Here is a 17,307-nt window from a genome sequence, read left to right as displayed (position 1 = left end):
GAGGGCACCTGGGGCACCGCCCCCCCCCCCCAGAGCTCCAGGCACACAGTGAGGGCACCGCCCCCCCCAGAGCTCCAGGCACACAGCGAGGGCACCTGGGGCACCGCCCCCCACAGAGCTCCGGGCACACAGCGAGGGCACCTGGGGCACCGCCCCCCCCAGAGCTCCGGGCACACAGCGAGGGCACCTGGGGCACCGCTCCCCCCCCAAGAGCTCCAGACACACAGCGAGGGCACTGCCCCCCCAGAGCTCCGGGCACACAGAGAGGGCACCTGGGGCACCGCCCCCCCAGAGCTCTGGGCACACAGCGAGGGAACCTGGGGCACTGCCCCCCCCAGAGCTCTGGGCACACAGCGAGGGCACCGCCCCCCCCGAGCTCCAGGCGCACAGCGAGGGCACCGCCCCCCCAGAGCTCCGGGCACACAGAGAGGGCACCTGGGGCACCGCCCCCCCAGAGCTCTGGGCACACAGAGAGGGCACCGCCCCCCAGAGCTCCGGACACACAGCGATGTCACCGCCCCCCCAGAGCTCCAGGCGCACAGCGAGGACACCGCCCCCCCCAGAGCTCTGGGCACACAGCGAGGGCACCGCCCCCCCAGAGCTCCAGGCACACAGCGAGGGCACCTGGGGCACCGCCCCCCCAGAGCTCCGGGCACACAGTGAGGGCACCTGGGGCACCGCCCCCCCAGAGCTCCGGGCACACAGTGAGGGCACCTGGGGCACCAGGCCCTGCACCCCCAAGCTCTAGGCACACAGCAAAGGTGCCAGGGGCACCGCCCGCCTGCCCCCTCTCCCCCTAGCTCTGGGCATGCAGCAAAGGTGCCAGGGGCACCGTCCCCTCCCCCCCCGCTTTGGGTATGCAGCAGGGGAGGCCTCGGTTACACTGGGGTCTCCATTGTTCTAAGCTGAAGGGGGGCACAGAGCTGAAGCGCTTTGCCCGAGGCTATGCAGTGACTCAGTGGCAGGGTGGGAACCCAGGCGTCCTGCCTCTCAGCCCTGCCTCCCCGCTCTGACCACTAGATCCCGCTCTCCTCCCAGAGCACAGCTCAGCAGCTCACCGAACTGGGGCTGGGGGCTGCAGTTCTGAAGCAACACCTCCCTCAGCCAGAGGCCAGGCCTGCCGGGGGTGGGGCGCACCAGGTCCCCCATCACCCCATCCCAGAGTCGGACACAAGGGGGAACCTGTCTCCCAAGACCCATGCAGAGCGAACAAAGCTGCTGGACCAAACCCATTCACCAGCTCATTTTACAGGGCCCCCCCAAGAACACGGCCTGTGAAGCATCATGGGACACCTGAGGGGAACCCAGGAGTCCGAGTCCAGTCCAACATGGGCCCAGAGGAGGGAGGGACAGGCCAGAAAGCCCCGCTGTGAATCTAGCCTGAGCCCCTGGACAGGGCCGGCTTTAGGCCAATTCCACCACTTCCCCCGAATTGGGCCCCGCGCCCAGTGGCAGAGCCACCGGGGGGTGGGGCAAGTGGCCGAGAATCCCTTCTCTGGCTAGAGGCTCCTTTTTGAATTTTTACTCACCCGACAGCACTCTGGGTCTTCAGCAGCACTTCGGTGGCAGGTGAAGGACCCGCCGCCAAGACTAGCAGCGCCGCCCGGTGAGTATAAGCCCCACATGGTTTTTTATGTTTTTTTGGTTTTTTAAGTCATCCCTGCTGGTGCCCTGTCGAAACTGTTCGAATTGGGCCCCGCGCTTCCTAAAGCCGGCCCTGCCCCCAGAAACCCTGGGCCATAGATCGGCCCCAAGTGATACCTGCCTGAGCTAGAAAAAGGTCCCGTGTTGAGGAACCATTTCCGGGAGAGGGGGGCGGAGGGAGTGGGCCAGTGCCAGTGCCAGTGGTTAATTCCCTCTGCTGAGAAATCTGCACCTCCTGTCCAGTCTGCTTCAGTCGCCAGCCACAGGATCTTCTCACACCCATTCGGAGTGAAGAGCCCCCTGTTATCAAACTGCTGGTACCGAGAGAGAGACGGGGGGGAGGGGGAAAGGGGGGTGGACAGAGCTAAAAAGAGGGGTGTGAATGGAGCTAGAGAGGTGGGTGTGAACAGAGACAGACAGAGCAGGAGGGGTGTGAACAGAAGACAGGGCTGGAGGGGACTGTGATTTGAGCCCAGCGAGAGTGTGAACAGAGTTAGAGAGGCGGGTGTGAGCAGGCACAGACAGAGCAGGAGGGGTGTGAATGGAGGACAGGGCTGGAGGGGGGTGTGATTTGAGGCCAGATGGGGGGTGAATGGAGCTAGAGAGGTGAGTGTGAACAGAGACAGACAGAGCAGGAGGGGTGTGAACGGAGGACAGGGCTGGAGAGGGGTGCGATTTGAGCCTAGAGGGGGGGTGAATAGAGCTAGGGAGGTGGGTGTGAACAGAGACAGACAGAGCAGGAGGCGTGTGAACAGAGGACAGGGCTGGAGGGGGTGTGATTTGAGCCCAGAGTGGTGTGATTTGAGCTAGAGGCAGGTGTGAACAGGCACCGACAGAGCTAGGATGAGGGGAGAGGTGTGAACTCGGGAGGGGCTGCGGGTGTGAACGGGGCCTGGACGGGGTGTGAATGGGGAAAATACAGACGGGGTGTGAATGGAGGACCGGGCCGGAGAGGGGTGTGATTTGAGCTAGAGAGGCAGGTGAACAGAGACAGACAGAGCAGGAGGGGTGTGAACGGAGGACAGGGCTGGAGAGGGGTGTGATTTGAGCTGAGATGGGGGGTGAATGGAGCTAGAGAGGTGGGTGTGAATAGAGGCAGACAGAGCAGGAGGGGTGTGAACAGAGGACAGGGCTGGAGGAGGTGTGATTTGAGCCCTGAGGGGTGTGATTTGAGCTAGAGAGGCGAAGGCATCGACAGAGCTAGAATGAGGGGAGAGGTGTGAACTCGGGAGGGGCTGCAAGTGTGAACGGGTCCTGGACGGGGTGTGAATGGGGAAGATACAGACGGAGTGTGAATGGAGGACAGGGCCGGAGAGGGGTGTGATTTGAGCCAAGAGGGGTGTGATTTGAGCTAGAGAGGCAGGTGTGAACAGGCACCAGCAGAGCTAGAATGAGGGGAGAGGTGTGAACTCGGGAGGGGCTGGGGGTGTGAATGGGGCCTGGACAAGGTGTGAATTGGGACCACCAGAGCGTGGTGCGGTTGGGGATAGAGAGAGAGAGGCTGTGAATAGGGAGAGACAGGGAGATCCTGCCTTCTGCTACAGACATGAAACCTCGGGGGGAAGGTGTAGGGTCAAGTTACCTCAGAAACGCTCAGAGGCCCCGGACGGCTGCACCCCCACAGGGGAAGAGGCCCGAGCTGCACACGCTGGCGCTGCTGTCCCTACTCAGCGCCGGCGCAGGGGGCGACTTCCTCCACACCCCAATGTCCTGGCCCCGTGCAAACCAGGCCGGCGGGGACTGGGCGTCACGCGCTCTACATTCACGGCGGCATTTGAACAGCTGCCAAGATGCTTGGGCCCAAGGCACCATCTGCCCTCGTGCCCCGTGGCGCAGTGCAGGGCACCGGCAGCCAGATCCCGGGCGGGTTACAGAGAAGGGGCTTTGCCTCAGGGAGCGAATATCTCCTAATCCAGAGGCACAGGGGGTGGAGGGAGTGCACTGGGGATCCATAGCCCGAGGGCTGAGCCTCGCTATGGGGAAATCCCTTCCCCGGGTGCCTGGCGCTGGCGTCCCGCGGGCAGGGGGCCAGAGGGGGGGCATCTGAAGACAATCCACATCCCGGGGATCCTGGCCTGCTAGACTAGTGGGCTCCTCTCCCAGTCCCTTGGAAGCGAGCGCGGCAGAAGAGAGGCGCTGGTGGCCCCAATCTGCAGAGAGAACGGCCCCACAGTTCACACACGCCAGCGGGTCGGCCCCGCAGCCCTCACAGGCTGAGTGGGGACGGGGCAAACACAAAGCCTTCTCCCTGGTCTGTGAAACGAGGGGTGGAGGGACACAGGACCGATCCCCCCCAGGGCAGGGCCCATGGGGTTGGCACTGCCAGCTCCCTCCACGCCCCAACACACCCAGTGCCCCACGTCAGGTAGGTGCTAAAGAGCCCAGCCTCCACCGTGTTGCTCAGCAGGTTCTGTTTGCGAGACGCTGGGAAGGGAGTGCTGGGTCTGAGCGGCCAATGCTCAGACATCACTGAGGGGGCACCCGTAGGTGCTGGGGAGCTGTGCGGGTGTGGCAGGACTGGAGGGGGGAAATGCATGAGTCTGGGGAATTGGGGTCATGTGTGTGTGCATGCATGTGCATGTGTTGGGGTTCCGTGTGCATGGGAATTGGGGTCCTGTGTGCACTGGGTTCCATGTGTATTGGGGTCCTGTGTGCGCTGGATTCCGTGTGCGTGTGTATTGGGGTCCTGTGTGTATTGGGGTCCTGTGTGCGTGTGTATTGGGGTCCTGTGTGTGTGCTGGGTTCCGTGTGCACGTGCATTGGGTTCCATGTGTGTTGGGTTCTGTGTGCCCGTTCTGCGAGCACTGGGTTCCAAATGTATTGGGGTCCTGTGTGCGCTGGGTTCCGTGTGCACGTGCATTGGGTTCCTGTGTGCGCTGGGTTCCGTATGTATTGGGGTCCTATCTGCTCTGGGTTCCGTGTGCGCATGTATTGGGGTCCTGTGTGCGCTGGGTTCCGTGTGCATGTGCATTGGGTTCCATGTGTGTTGGGTTCTGTGTGCACGTGTATTGGGGTCCTGTGTGCGCTGGGTTCCATGCGTATTGGGGTCCTGTGTGCGCTGGATTCCGTGTGCACATGTATTGGGGTCCTGTGTGCGCTGGGTTCCATGCGTATTGGGGTTCTGTGTGCGTTGGATTCCGTGTGCACGTGTATTGAGGTCCTGTGTGCGCTGGGTTCCATGCGTATTGGGGTTCTGTGTGCGCTGGGTTCCATGTGCACGTGTATTGGGGTCCTGTGTGCGCTGGGTTCCATGCGTATTGGGGTCCTGTGTGCACTGGGTTCTGTGTGTATTGGGGTCCTGTGTGCACTGGGTTCCGTGTGCGCGTATATTGGGGTCCTGTGTGCGCGTGTATTGGGGTTCTGTGTGCACTGGGTTCCGTGTGCATGTGAATTGGGTTCCATGTGTGTTGGGTTCTGTGTGCCCGTTCTGTGAGCACTGGGTTCCACATGTATTGGGTTCTATGTGCGCTGGGTTCCGTATGTATTGGGGTCCTATCTGCTCTGGGTTCCGTGTGCGCATGTATTGGGGTCCTGTGTGCGCTGGGTTCCATGCGTATTGGGGTTCTGTGTGCACTGGGTTCCCTGTGCACGTGTATTGGGGTCCTGTGTGCGCTGGGTTCCATGCGTATTGGGGTTCTGTGTGCACGTGTATTGGGGTCCTGTGTGCGCTGGGTTCTGTGTGCATGTGCATTGGGTTCCATGTGTGTTGGGTTCTTTGTGCACGTGTATTGGGGTTCTGCGAGCACTGGGTTCCACATGTATTGGGTTCTGTGTGCACTGGGTTCCGTGTGCACATGTACTGGGGTCCTGTGTGCGCTGGGTTCCGTATGTATTGGGGTCCTAGCTGCCCTGGGTTCCGTGTGCGCATGTATTGGGGTCCTGTGTGCGCTGGGTTCCGTGTGCACGTGTATTGGGGTCCTGTGTGCGCTGGGTTCCATGCGTATTGGGGTTCTGTGTGCGCTGGGTTCCGTGTGCACGTGTATTGAGGTCCTGTGTGCGCTGGGTTCCGTGTGCATGTGTATTGGGGTCCTGTGTGCGCTGGGTTCCATGCATATTGGGGTTCTGTGTGCGCTGGGTTCTGTGTGTATTGGGGTCCTGTGTGCGCTGGGTTCCGTGTGCACGTGTATTGGGGTCCTGTGTGCGCTGGGTTTCGTGTGTATTGGGGTTCTGTGTGCACTGGGTTCCATGCATATCGGGGTTCTGTGTGTGCTGGGTTCCGTGTGTATTGGGGTCCTGTGTGCGCTGGGTTCCGTGTGCGCGTGTATTGGGGTCCTGTGTGCGCTGGGTTCCATGTGTATTGGGGTCCTATCTGCCCTGGGTTCCGTGTGCGCATGTATTGGGGTCCTGTGTGCGCTGGGTTCCGTATGTATTGGGGTCCTATCCGCCCTGGGTTCCGTGTGCGCATGTATTGGGGTCCTGTGTGCGCTGGGTTCCGTGTGCACGTGTATTGGGGTCCTGTGTGCGCTGGGTTCCATGTGTATTGGGGTCCTTTGTGCTCTGGGTTCCATGTGTGCGTGTATTTGGGTCCTGTGTGCGCTGGGTTCAGTGTGTATTGGGGTCCTGTGTGCTGAGTTCCGTGTGCGTGTGTACTGGGGTCCTGTGTGCACTGGGTTCTGTGTGCACGTGTATTGGGGTTCCGTGTGCGCATGTATTGGGGTTCCATGTGCGCTGGGTTCCGTGTGCACATGTACTGGGGTCCTGTGTGAGCTGGGTTCTGTGTGCCCATGTATTGGGGTCCTGTGTGCCCACTGGGGTTCTGCACGTGAGCGTCTGTTTGTATGTCAATGTTATCGTGTTGAGCGTTAGTGTGCGCGCAGACGCGTTTGCGGGGCGATTGCGTGTGTGGATCTACAAGCCTGACCTTTCCCTGTTTCATTTCATTTTGCGGGTTTGTTCTTTTTTTTAAACCCATCCAAAGCCGTGTGCAGGGGGCAGCTGGCAGCCTGCCCTCTCCATGCCCTGAGAGGCACGTCAGCGAGCTTGCGGTCCTACCAGCCCCAAGGACACAGACACTGCCCTGGTGCACACACACAAACCAGGGGGGAAACAGCTTCCTGGCAGGATTGGCTCAGGGAGGGCGGTGGGGGATATAAAATACAAACCACTTGGGAGATAGGAGCTTGCAAATTTGCTAAGAACCAGCAGAGCTAAAGAACAGATCCTGCTCAGGTCTGCCCATGTCTCTTTCTGCTCTCTGAAGACAAGCCCGTGAGAGAGAGCTGGGGAAATTGGGATGCTGAGATCCAAGGAAAGGGAGGAGGAAAAGACAGAGAGAGACAAGAGGAAAGAGATAAGTTTAGAGAAAGAAAGAGAGAAAAACAGAAGAGAAAGAAAAACAGAAAGAAGGAATCACAGAAGGAACGAGAGAGGGAAAGAGGAGGGAAAGCCACCGGAAGACAGAACAGAAAGAGTGAATCACAGAAGGAACAAGAGGGGGAAAGAGGAGAGAAAGCCATCGGAAGACAGAAGGGAAAAGTAAGAGACCGAGGAGGAGGAAATTCTGGTCGACCTCTTCATTACAAGTTAGTTGAGCAAAATGTAACCACAGAATCACACTCTACCACCCAGTCTGGATTTCAAAGTCTGCAGCAAATTGAGCGTATCTGGGCAAAGGCTAAACATGAACCAGGCCCTTCTCTTTCAATTGGAGAGAAAACAAAACAAAACACAAAAATCGCAAAGGGAGGAACTGAAGAACAAACCCCCCCGCCCCCAAAGAAACACCCACTTTCAAAAAAAATAAAATAATAAAACAGCGACAGAGGGGAAAATCTGAAAGACAGAAAGTGTCCGGGGCCGGAACAAATGACAAGAGGGTTTGAAAAGAACCGAGTAACTAACCCTCGGAGAGAGAGCGAGAGAACCGGCTTCCTGCCTGGGACAGTGCCCACTGAAATTGCAGGATTATTTCCACCGCCACACAGTGAAAAAGTGCCCAGCGCTGCCAAGCTGTATGTTCCACGGTTCACATGCCATCGGTACAAACCCCCAAAACCCAGCCGACAAAAGAAATCGACAAACTCCAGACAGGTTCTCGGTGCCCATCAAAGCGAAAGGGAAAGGAAAAATCCCCTCTGAATGAAATCGCGTTGCTTTCCCTCCCACATCCTGAGTCCTTTCTCTTCCTGGTTTTTTTTTTTTTTTTTTTAAGTTGCCGTTTGCACAGTAGTGGGCATTTCACAGGCGCGTGTGCACAAGCACACACCCCCGTGCAAAAGAGGAGCTTTTCACCAGGGATCGTGCACATGAAGACGAGGGCAAGCTACCAACCATCCCAGATTGCCCAGACTCTTGAGGGTGCTGATGCCGAGGGTACATTTGCACGATAAACAGCAGAGGCCAATTTGGTAATTACGGAGACAAATGTTCAAGGAGGGAATTAAAAAAAAAAAGAGAGAGAGAGAAAGAAACAGCTCGATCCCTTGAACAATTCAATCTCAAAACAAGCAGCAGTGATGGGGGACAGTTGTTAAGGGGGTGGGGTGGGGGGTCATTGGACTTACCAGGAGTGTGAACAAAATAGGCCAAGTAAAGATCCAGTTCTTTAATTGTGACTCCAATGTGGTGTGGCTGGACGCAGAGGCCGGGATTGGAGCACTGTGGCGATTTGTATAACCGCTCCCCGTCCGTACTTTCGAGCGGGATCCCTTTGAATAAGATGACCATTACAAGATCCAGTCTCCAAACCTTGTCGGCCTGCCTCAGGCAGTCAATCCTGCGGATTTTGCCCTTCTGGTCCGGGTTGGAGAGGACGCAGCAGGGTGCTTTCTTACCGGTGATGGTCAGGACAAAATCCTCCCGGAACTCGGGGCGGATGTCTTTGCGGAGTTTGGCCAGTAGCCGCGATGCCCATTTCTGCTTGATCTCCGGTTTTTCCCCCAACAGCTCGTCCTTCACGGCTCGCTCCTCATCCTTGGACATCCGCTTCTCGTGTTTCTTGAAGTACTTTCGCTTCCGAGCTTGCAGGTTGAACCAGGTGTAGGAGAAGGCCCGGACATGGGGGAGGAGAGCTTCGATGAAAGGGTGGAATTCATCCTAGAGGCAGTGGTGGAAGAGGGTGAAAAGAGGGAACGAGACAAAAGAGGGGGGAAAGGTTAGAACGAGAAAACAGAGGAATGCAAATTTTTAAAAAACCCCACAACCTTCCCGAGCAGTCGCGTCGGCCGATCCCGAGAACAGAGCCGGCGCGGAGAACCGAGTTCAGAGCGCAGCCGAGCCAGCCACACACACAAGACGAGCCCGGAAGAGAATCCACCTCAGCTGGGACAGCAGTGGGTGTTCGTTTTTTAAATCTTTTCCATCTTCTGCCTTCCCCTCCCCCACCTGCAAAATAAATTTCACAAAGGCCAAAGAAAATTTACCATCAGAGCTAGAAACTCGAGGTTTCGCTACTTTTTCACTAATAACCATGATAAAGTTTGCCTTGGCAAGACCGGGGTTAAAGGCAAAATTGGCCCCCAACCCCATCCTTGTCTGCCCCCCTAATACCTCGATTCTCGGGTTAATCTCTTTGCCAGCAGGTGTGTGTGTGTGTGTGCGGGGGGGAAATCTGGAAGACCTGCTCTTCCTAAAGCTGCCTCCCCCTCAACCAAAATCTGAGAAAAAGCAAAATAATTACCATTGCTCCGTCTCATTCCGGCAAAGCTAAGCACCCGATTCGGAAATTCTGGACTCAACAGAGTTGCAGGGGGAGGGGGGGAGGGAAAAGGAGGTGGGGGCTGTGAGATGGAGGGGGAGGAGGGGACAAGAAGGAGGGAAGGTAGAAATTTTAAAGGGAGGAGGAAGGGAAGGGAGAATGGGGGGCTCGGTTGGTTGGGTTCTTGGTGGCGGAGGGAATGGAGGGGGCCGGAGGGACAGAAATACAGGAGGGAAGGAGGCTGACGATGGAGGTGTGGGACACAGTGCGTGATGGATCCAGCACCCCAATAATCTACTGGAGAAACCACCCCACTCCCCCGCGGCAGCTCCAAAATAAAGAAATCAGAAATTCACAAAACGGCCCCCATAGAAAAAAAAATTAAACAAACAGACAGAGGAAGGAAGGAAGAAAAAAGCCCATGGAGAGGGAGAGGAGTGGCAGGCGGGGGGGGGAGAGGGTTTTCGGCGCTGGCAAAGGCGCAAAGAGGCCAAGTCAGCTGTCGGTCCCTCTGCCTGGGCGGAGGGCGAACGCAGGCCTAGGGGAAGGGACGGACGCCGTGCTGGAATCGACTGCGCTCGGCCGCTGGCAAAACCCAAAGTGCTCAGGCTTTTGGGCTGGGTTTTGATTTGGTTTTGGGGGGTTTTGTTGTTGTTTTCCTCCCTCCCCCCCCCTTTTTTCCCTTTTTCCTCCTAAACTCTCTGGCTCGCTCCTTTCATGCTCGGTCCCCAACCATTTGCCTGCGCCAATGCCAGCAGAAGGGGGGGGACAGAAAGAGCAAAAGAGAGAGGAAGGATCCACGTATTTGGCAAGGAGACACATTTCCAGACCAGCCAATGGCTGCATCAAAGCGAAAGGGAGGCGGGGGGGGGGGGATTGGCGGAGCAGAAACGGGGGGGGGCTGTATTGAGGGGGGGCTGGTGGCACAGAGAGACTGTGCAGTTAAGAGACTGAAAACAATTTGCCAAATCGACAAGTTTATATCTAATGAATAAGCAAAGTCGAGCCGCGATTGGTTTGTTTTTTTTCTCGGGCGGTGGATATTTGGCGTGCGGAAGCCTGGCAGAATATTGCTAAATAAATAAAAAACTCTGCTCTTCACCGCCACCCCCACCCCCACCCCGACAACCAAAAAAAGGCAGTCCCACAAGGCCTTGGAAAAAGCAGCTGTTCTCTCTTTCCATGTCTCTCATTCCCGCATTCTCTCTCTCCCCGTCTATTTATAAAAAAGGACAGAAGAAGATTTCGTTCCAAATCTGCCCCTCGCTCCCCACCACACACACAAGGTTCGGATTAAAGCCACGGATACTTTTTTCTAAGCAGCGGAATTGTCAATTTCAAACCCGCCCATCCCAAACCGCACATAAAAACACCATCACGTTAAAGATTTTTTGCATCCTAATCGAGGGCCCAATCCGACAGTCGCTGAGGGTTTTTTGCGGGCACCCGATTGGGCTCTTTCCCCTGCCAAGCCGGACGATTACTTTTTCCAAACAAAAAATAAATTCAGATGCCGACTGACTTAACTCCTTACCCCGACCCCAGCATGTAAAGAGACTAGCACGGGTGGCAAAGTGACCTGCCAATATAACACACAGACCAGTTCCCTAAAGGGTCCAATTTACTTTTGAAAAAAATCCTATGAAGGAAAAAACCCTTGAGGGAGACGGGTGTGTGTGTGCAAAGTTCCGACATTTTTAAAGGCCCCTCAAATGCCAAGCCAGTCTCTTCTACCAACGATCCCTCCCGACGTCGCCTCTTTCCGCGGCAGGACTATTTATTGTCTGTGTTGCACGCTCAGCTGCATCGAGTGGAAAGCTGCCTGTGAAAGCAGGAGAAGGTGAGGGGAGAAGGGGCACCTGGGAAAGACGAGGAAAAGGGGATGAGAGAGGAGGAATGGGAGAAAAGATGGGGGAGGGAAGAGAAGGGAAAGAAACAGCCGGAGGAGGGGGTTGAAAAGAGAAAAGAAACAGGAAGATTGAGAAAGTGGAGGAGAGAAGATGACACCCGAGGGGGGGGGGGAGAAGAGGAGAGAAGATGACACCCGAGGGGGGGGGAAAGAGAGAGGAGAGAAAATTAAAAGGAACAAATGGGGGGGAGAGAGAAAAAATTGCCCCGATTTTCGGTCCTTTCTGGCTGCGCCCCCGGGCAGCACCCGGCTATAAATCCAGGCGTTGGAGGGGGCGCAGGGCAGAGGTGACGCTAGCTGAAATGGCAGCTCTTTTATCCAAAGTGGGGGGCTCGGTCCCAACCACCCAATGTCCCCCCCCCCATCTATCCATCCAGGCACTTACACGGCCGCCGTCGCCGTAGTACCGCAGCATCCCTACCCCATGGAGAGCCCTTCGCCTGCGCCCGCTGGCCTGGCAGAGCTCCGGTGACAGGTAGAGTGGGCCCGGCACACTGGCTAACCCACCGCGGCTCTATCCCGATGCCCGCAGGCAGGCCCAGGCCCTGCTGCCAGCTTTCCAGCTCCCGAGCAGGCTGCCAAGGAAGCGAGAGCAGGGATTGTGGGGGAGGGCTGAGGTGGGGGGCGACGGCTGTCATTTCCCCATCTCCCCCCCGCCCCCAATCCCAAACCTAGCCGCAGCCCAGCAGAGCAGGGTACGGCACTCCCCAGGCTCCAATCCTTCCCTTGCACACAACGCACAAAAAAGCCCAAATACGCCCTTTGCTAGGAGAGAAATTCAGGCCTCCCTGCACTTCCACCTGTGGCCAGGCCCTGACTTGGGTGGCAGCCCCACAGGGAGCCAGACAAAGGTGTCTTGTCCCCTTCCCGCCCTCCTGCTTTGTTGGGGGAGCCAAATGTGGCGGTACAAAATACCTGTGCCTGCCTGCTCTCCTCCATCGGAGAGATGGTGCGGGGGTGGACTGGTGCCATGGAGGCTGAGTTCGGGGGGCGGGAGGGGAGTGTGGAAGTTACAAAGAAAGGGGAGAGCGAAGAAAGAAAGAAAGAAAAAAGTGAAAGCGAAAGAGGAAGAAGTAGTAAAAAAAAAAGAACGAAGGATTTTCTCCAAGAAGAAACTATTCCGAGTTCGAGTCACCAAGTTTTAGACCCTACTCCAGAGCCCTCTCTTACGGCAGGTGATTTACTGGGTCCTAGCTGCGCTGGGGAGGGGATCTTCCCCTGGTCGGGGATGGTTTCCATAAGGAAAATACAACAATAGTTTAAATGTAAAACACACACCCAGAGTCAATGTGTAATGAACACCCAGTCTGAGTGTCACAGCGCCCAGCAAATGGGAGCCAGCCGGGCTTTGTGGGGGAACATCAGATGGAAATTAAACAGCCGGGGGCGGGGGGGAGAAAGTAGGGGCCAAAGGAAAAAAATGGAAATAGAAAGTGGGGGAACAGAGAGAAGGAGAAACCCAAGGGCTGACAAAGAAAATGGAACAGAAACCAATGGAGAGAAGCCGAGAAAATGGCAAGGGAGGAGGAGAAACGGAACGGAGAACCCAGAACAAAGCTAGAGAGACAACAAGAAATGAAGAGTCTTTTTCTAAGGGCGCTCACCTGCCTCCAGCCAGCCGCCCGCTCCGCTGGGCTCCCACTCAGAGCACCCCTCGGGAATGGGCCCGGGCGGGCATCTATGGGGCTTGCCGGGGCCACCCTTGTGAGTTAAAAATAATTCAATCAAGGGACTCGGGTATGTGACAGCCCCAATCCGCCGTGCCACGGGAACAGGCCCGCTCGGCGCAGAGCCCCCTGTCGTTCCACAGGCAAACGCCACCACTGCTGGGCTATCGGGTGCTCTCTCCTCCACCATCGGCAATGGTTGCCGTATCTCAGCCCATCCTGCCGGCCCTGCAGTGCTCCCGTGTCTAATAGGGATGGGTTCCCCTTCGTAAAATACCCCCGCGGACGGCAGTAACAACCTGAAACACGGCAGCACTGTGATTGGAGTCTCTTAAGGAAGGGTGGCAGAGGAGAGAGGGCAGAGATATCAAACCACTGAGGATCCCCAATCTAAGCACAACCCCCACCCCCATCTATGGGGCAACTCCCCAAACAGCTCTGACAACTGAGCTGGGCCTCTGCCGTGCAGCACTATACCCAAGGGGAGGCTATCCTTCCGTTGGGTGTGGACGAGGCAACCCCCGGGCTGGGGAGGGGTCAATAAACCAACGCCAGGCAGCGGTCGGTGCGGCAGGCCAGGGGTTCGGTCTTGCTGGGTTCTGGGCCCTGGCACCCGCAGCTGGTAGCGACAGCCACAAAGAGGGCGGATTATTAGAAATGCTTCTCTCAGAGAAAGAAAGAAGTAGAGCAGAAGAGACTAGCAAAGGCGGACAGCCTGGCAGAGGGATTTCATGGGGAAGAGAAGGCCTGGGAAGGAGGCAGAGAGGAAGGCAGAAACTTGCAGAGGGGGAAGAAAGGATGAGGGGAAAAGGAAGGCCAAGATCCAGCCAGGGAAAATAACCCGACTGCACGCCCAGAGCTGGCCATGGGACGTCCCACCCAGCGGGGGATGCGCCCTGGTCCCCCATCATGCAGACACACTTGGGGGGGGATTGCATTTCTTTCTCTGCCGCCCCCAGCTAAACTCATCCCGTGCAACCCACACCTGCGGAACTTGGAATCTTTGTACTAAATAGGATTTTTTTCAATTCACACCTCCAAAGAGGGGGTCATTTTTAACATCCCCACCCCCAGCTGGGTTACAGCCAGCAAACTCCCGACTCCTGCTTCCTCCGGGGGGGGGGCTGCGGGGGGTTCTCCCAGGCCTGGGAGATAGTTTATGAGTTTTAATAACTCCAAGTTAAACTTTCCGACTCCTGATCTTATCTCCCCCCCCGAACCCCCCGGCACACACACTCTTTTCATTTTGGGTCTCTCTCTTTTTCAGCAGCGGCATGTCAAGCTTTCTCGGCGTTGCCATAGAAACAGTCACTGGCACCCTGGCAAACTATTGCCCCGGTGAATGAATAGCACATAAATTTCGTCTCTCTGCAGGGCGAGCAAGACCAGCGCCGCCTTGGCCTGCAGCTTCCATTGCACTGATGGGGGGACTTTTAAGAAACTGGGGCCAAACTTTTTGCGGGGGGACCTTGACTTATAAACTAACCGAGGGGGGTTATTCTTGCTCAGTTCTGCAGCAGCAGGACATCTGCCCCTTACGTACCGGGGAGGTAGTTTAGAGGGAGTCTGCCCATCTCTTCTACCACGGCTCAGGGGGCTCAGAGCTGGAATTATTCTGCCCCCTGCCCCCGCCCCGCATACACCCAGAAGCTGTGGACTCCCCAGCCACAATGCAGATTAAAAGCGACACGTCTTTTTCTCGACAGCCTGAGCCAGAGCTGGGCTGGCACAGGCTGTGAGGAGAGCTTCTTTCTTTCTGTCACTGTCTCTCCCCATTTGCTGCACCCTCTGCTTCCCCAGCAGACCCAATGCTGTTCAAAGGGGTCCGGAGTCCAGTTCCAACCCTTCCAAATGAGGGGTCTGGAGTTTGTCTGTCCCATACCACTATGTCTCCAGGAAACCCCACGCATGCGAATCTGCCGCCGTGTAATAATGATATCGCTCTGTTTTCTCTCCGCATTCTTCTGTTCCAACACAAAGTGTTTGCTTGGTACGATTTTCCCTCTCTGACCCGATTTAGTCCGCACAAGAGAAAACTGTGCAGCAGACTCAATGTCCTAACGAACTTGAGTTAATTAATGCTAAGAAAGAAAGAGGCTCCCCTCAGACACTTGAATCATGGTTCACTAGCCCTTTCAGTTTTCTATTTGCAAAAAAAAGGAGCCCGCATTCAAATATTTTTTCATGTCTGAGCAGAGAACACAAACAACGCTGAGAGCTGTAGAAAGGGAAATAAAGTAGTTGCCCAGGCTGCAGAGCCTGGATTTGGGCAGGGAGAGCCACACATATAATGTGAAAGAAAAGGGCTGATTTGCAGTGGATTTAATTTTTTTTTTTTTTGCTGGGCGACTGTTGGCAACAGCAAAACGCAGCCGCCAGAGCAGAGGCGAAAGAGCAGCGGGTCCCACTGCCCTGTTTGCTAGCAACTTTCACAAATTAATAAATGATTTTAACACCAGGCCAAGTGCTTGGAGGCAAACACAGGGAAGAAGCTGGAGCTCTGGAAATGGAACTGCACCCGAGAAGAATTAAAAACTCCACCAGATTTGTGAGGGAGAGGAACAGCTGGAGTTTGGCTGGCCACAGGCTGGCCCCGATCCTGCTTTCCGCACACAGCCAAAATTCGCTTTCAATGCAGGATCGGGCCCAGCTGGGAGCAGAGCTAACGAGCAGGAGTGCCTTGTACCCGTCCGCTCTGGGGGTTCAGTTCCACACGCGTACACACGAGTGACCCTGCTTCTGGCTACCCCTGCGTCCACCAGGAATAAGTCCCCGGACGCTGAGGGAATGGCCTGGTAACAGGGAAATCGGAGGTTTCAAATCCCCAGTTAAATCAACGGCGCGCCAGCAGCACAGAACGGAAGCAGGGAAGCGAGGACTCCGGCTCAGCCAGCAAGCAGAGCAGCTGAAGTTTCCCCTGGCACCGGCAATGCTTGCACCGCTTCCCCTATTTAAACGCCGGTTGCCTCTCCAACGATTACAGTGGCAAGAACTGCAGCGAAGGATCCAGACTCCCCCCAAAATAAGCCGACTGTCCCCCTGTCGGTCACGACGGGTCTCGCTGATTCAGATTCAGCCCACCCCGTACAGACCCCCGCAGGGCCTGAAGCACCAAGGACAAGGGGTCTGAGTAGGAAGTTTGACGTAAGCCCACTTTGACTTTCAGAGGCCACAGGAAGCCTTGCTCAAGTGACCCGCGGAAATGAGTTCGCCTGTCTCATCAGCTGTTCCCCGTTAAAAACGACTGTAACGGGCTTGGGGGGTGTCGAGAGCCAGATGAATATTAGCACTGGCGCCTTTGGTGCCGATAAGGAAACATCAAGGAGCTTGGTGCAATGGGTCAGGGGCGTGCCAGGGCGGAGGAGGGGATCTAGGGGGCTGCAGGCCGGGATGAGAGGGCACTGGCAGAGCTGGCACAGCAGGGACTGATGCGGGCCGGGATTGAAGGGGGGCTGGGATGGTGGGGGGGGACGACTGAAGGTCAGGATTGAGGGACTGCGGCATTGCTGGAGGGAGTAGCCCAGCACTGGAACAGCAATGGGAGCTGGGGGGTCGGGACTGAGCAGGTGGAGGGAGCCCAGTGCTGGCACAGCAGGGCAGAGCGGGGGGTGCTGCCAGAGCTGGGGGAGGCACTAACAGCAGATGCCCTCACGGTACCTGGCTCTTGTTGGCTCTGTCTGCCCTTTGTTTCCACAAGCTCCAATTCACTTGCCCCAGGGGAAGTGTGGGGGGGGCACCACTGCCAGTAAAACACCTCCTGAGCCAGCTCGACGTCTAGCGACAAAAAAAGTTTTTATTTCTGTACAAACTAAGCAAAGGAACCGCATGGCAAGTGGAAACTCAACCACCGAAGGGGGGCAAAGGAATTTCATTAAAAGGAAAACATCTGACAAAACTAAAACAGGAAAGCAAATCTCTCCTTGCTGGGGCGCAGGTGGTGAGACCAGGGCCAGCACCATTTTGGGGGGAAGGGGGGTTCTTTTGGAAATGCAACAGCGTTTCGCTGTGTTTTTTTGCTGTGCGCAGGAAAATCCTTGAGGCAGATGTCTCCTACCCCACCGATGCAAGGAGGCGAACCTTTTCCAGGGACGCCGGTGTAAATCCAGCCAAACCCAACACCAGATTTACACCAATTCTCTTTCCTTTCCAGCCGCTCTGGACTTGCCATCAGATTATTTTTTCTGATAAAAATACCCGGTGGGAGGGAAATATTCCAACTCCCCCCAAAGCCAGTGAAAAGGCTCCTGTCGATTTCCGAAATAGAACAAAGGGAGAAATTCTGGAGTCTCTTTGGTGGAAGGACAGAGTCTCATTTATATATATATTCATTTAAAAAAATATTCTTTAAAACCAACCACCACCGCAGATTCTTTCCAAATCTGCACCCTTGCTCCCATGACAGGGAATGAGAATACGGAGAGACCCGGGTGATAGCAGGATCAGACCCATTT

General features: G+C 56.3%; 1 protein-coding gene across 15 annotated transcripts in view; it reads right to left on the bottom strand.

Annotated features, from left to right (window-relative positions):
• The window catches only part of NFIX (nuclear factor I X), a 198,728-nt gene that overhangs the window by 86,473 nt on the left and 94,948 nt on the right, over window positions 1–17,307 (bottom strand). For 12 of the 15 annotated variants that reach the window (XM_030546138.1, XM_030546139.1, XM_030546135.1 and 9 more), the window contains one exon: window positions 8,148–8,679. In XM_030546138.1, the coding sequence (XP_030401998.1) occupies window positions 8,148–8,679 (532 nt within the window). Of the gene's footprint in view, window positions 1–8,147; window positions 8,680–9,262; window positions 9,997–11,574; window positions 11,680–17,307 lie in introns of those variants that run through there. The other 3 variants (XM_030546134.1, XM_030546142.1, XM_030546144.1) reach the window with 3 other exon arrangements.

Source organism: Gopherus evgoodei, unplaced genomic scaffold, assembly GCF_007399415.2.
Source record: "Gopherus evgoodei ecotype Sinaloan lineage unplaced genomic scaffold, rGopEvg1_v1.p scaffold_40_arrow_ctg1, whole genome shotgun sequence".
Taxonomy (NCBI): Eukaryota; Metazoa; Chordata; order Testudines; family Testudinidae; genus Gopherus; species Gopherus evgoodei.
Note: the sequence above shows the minus strand (reverse complement) of the source record. Positions and strands in the feature narration are given on the sequence as shown.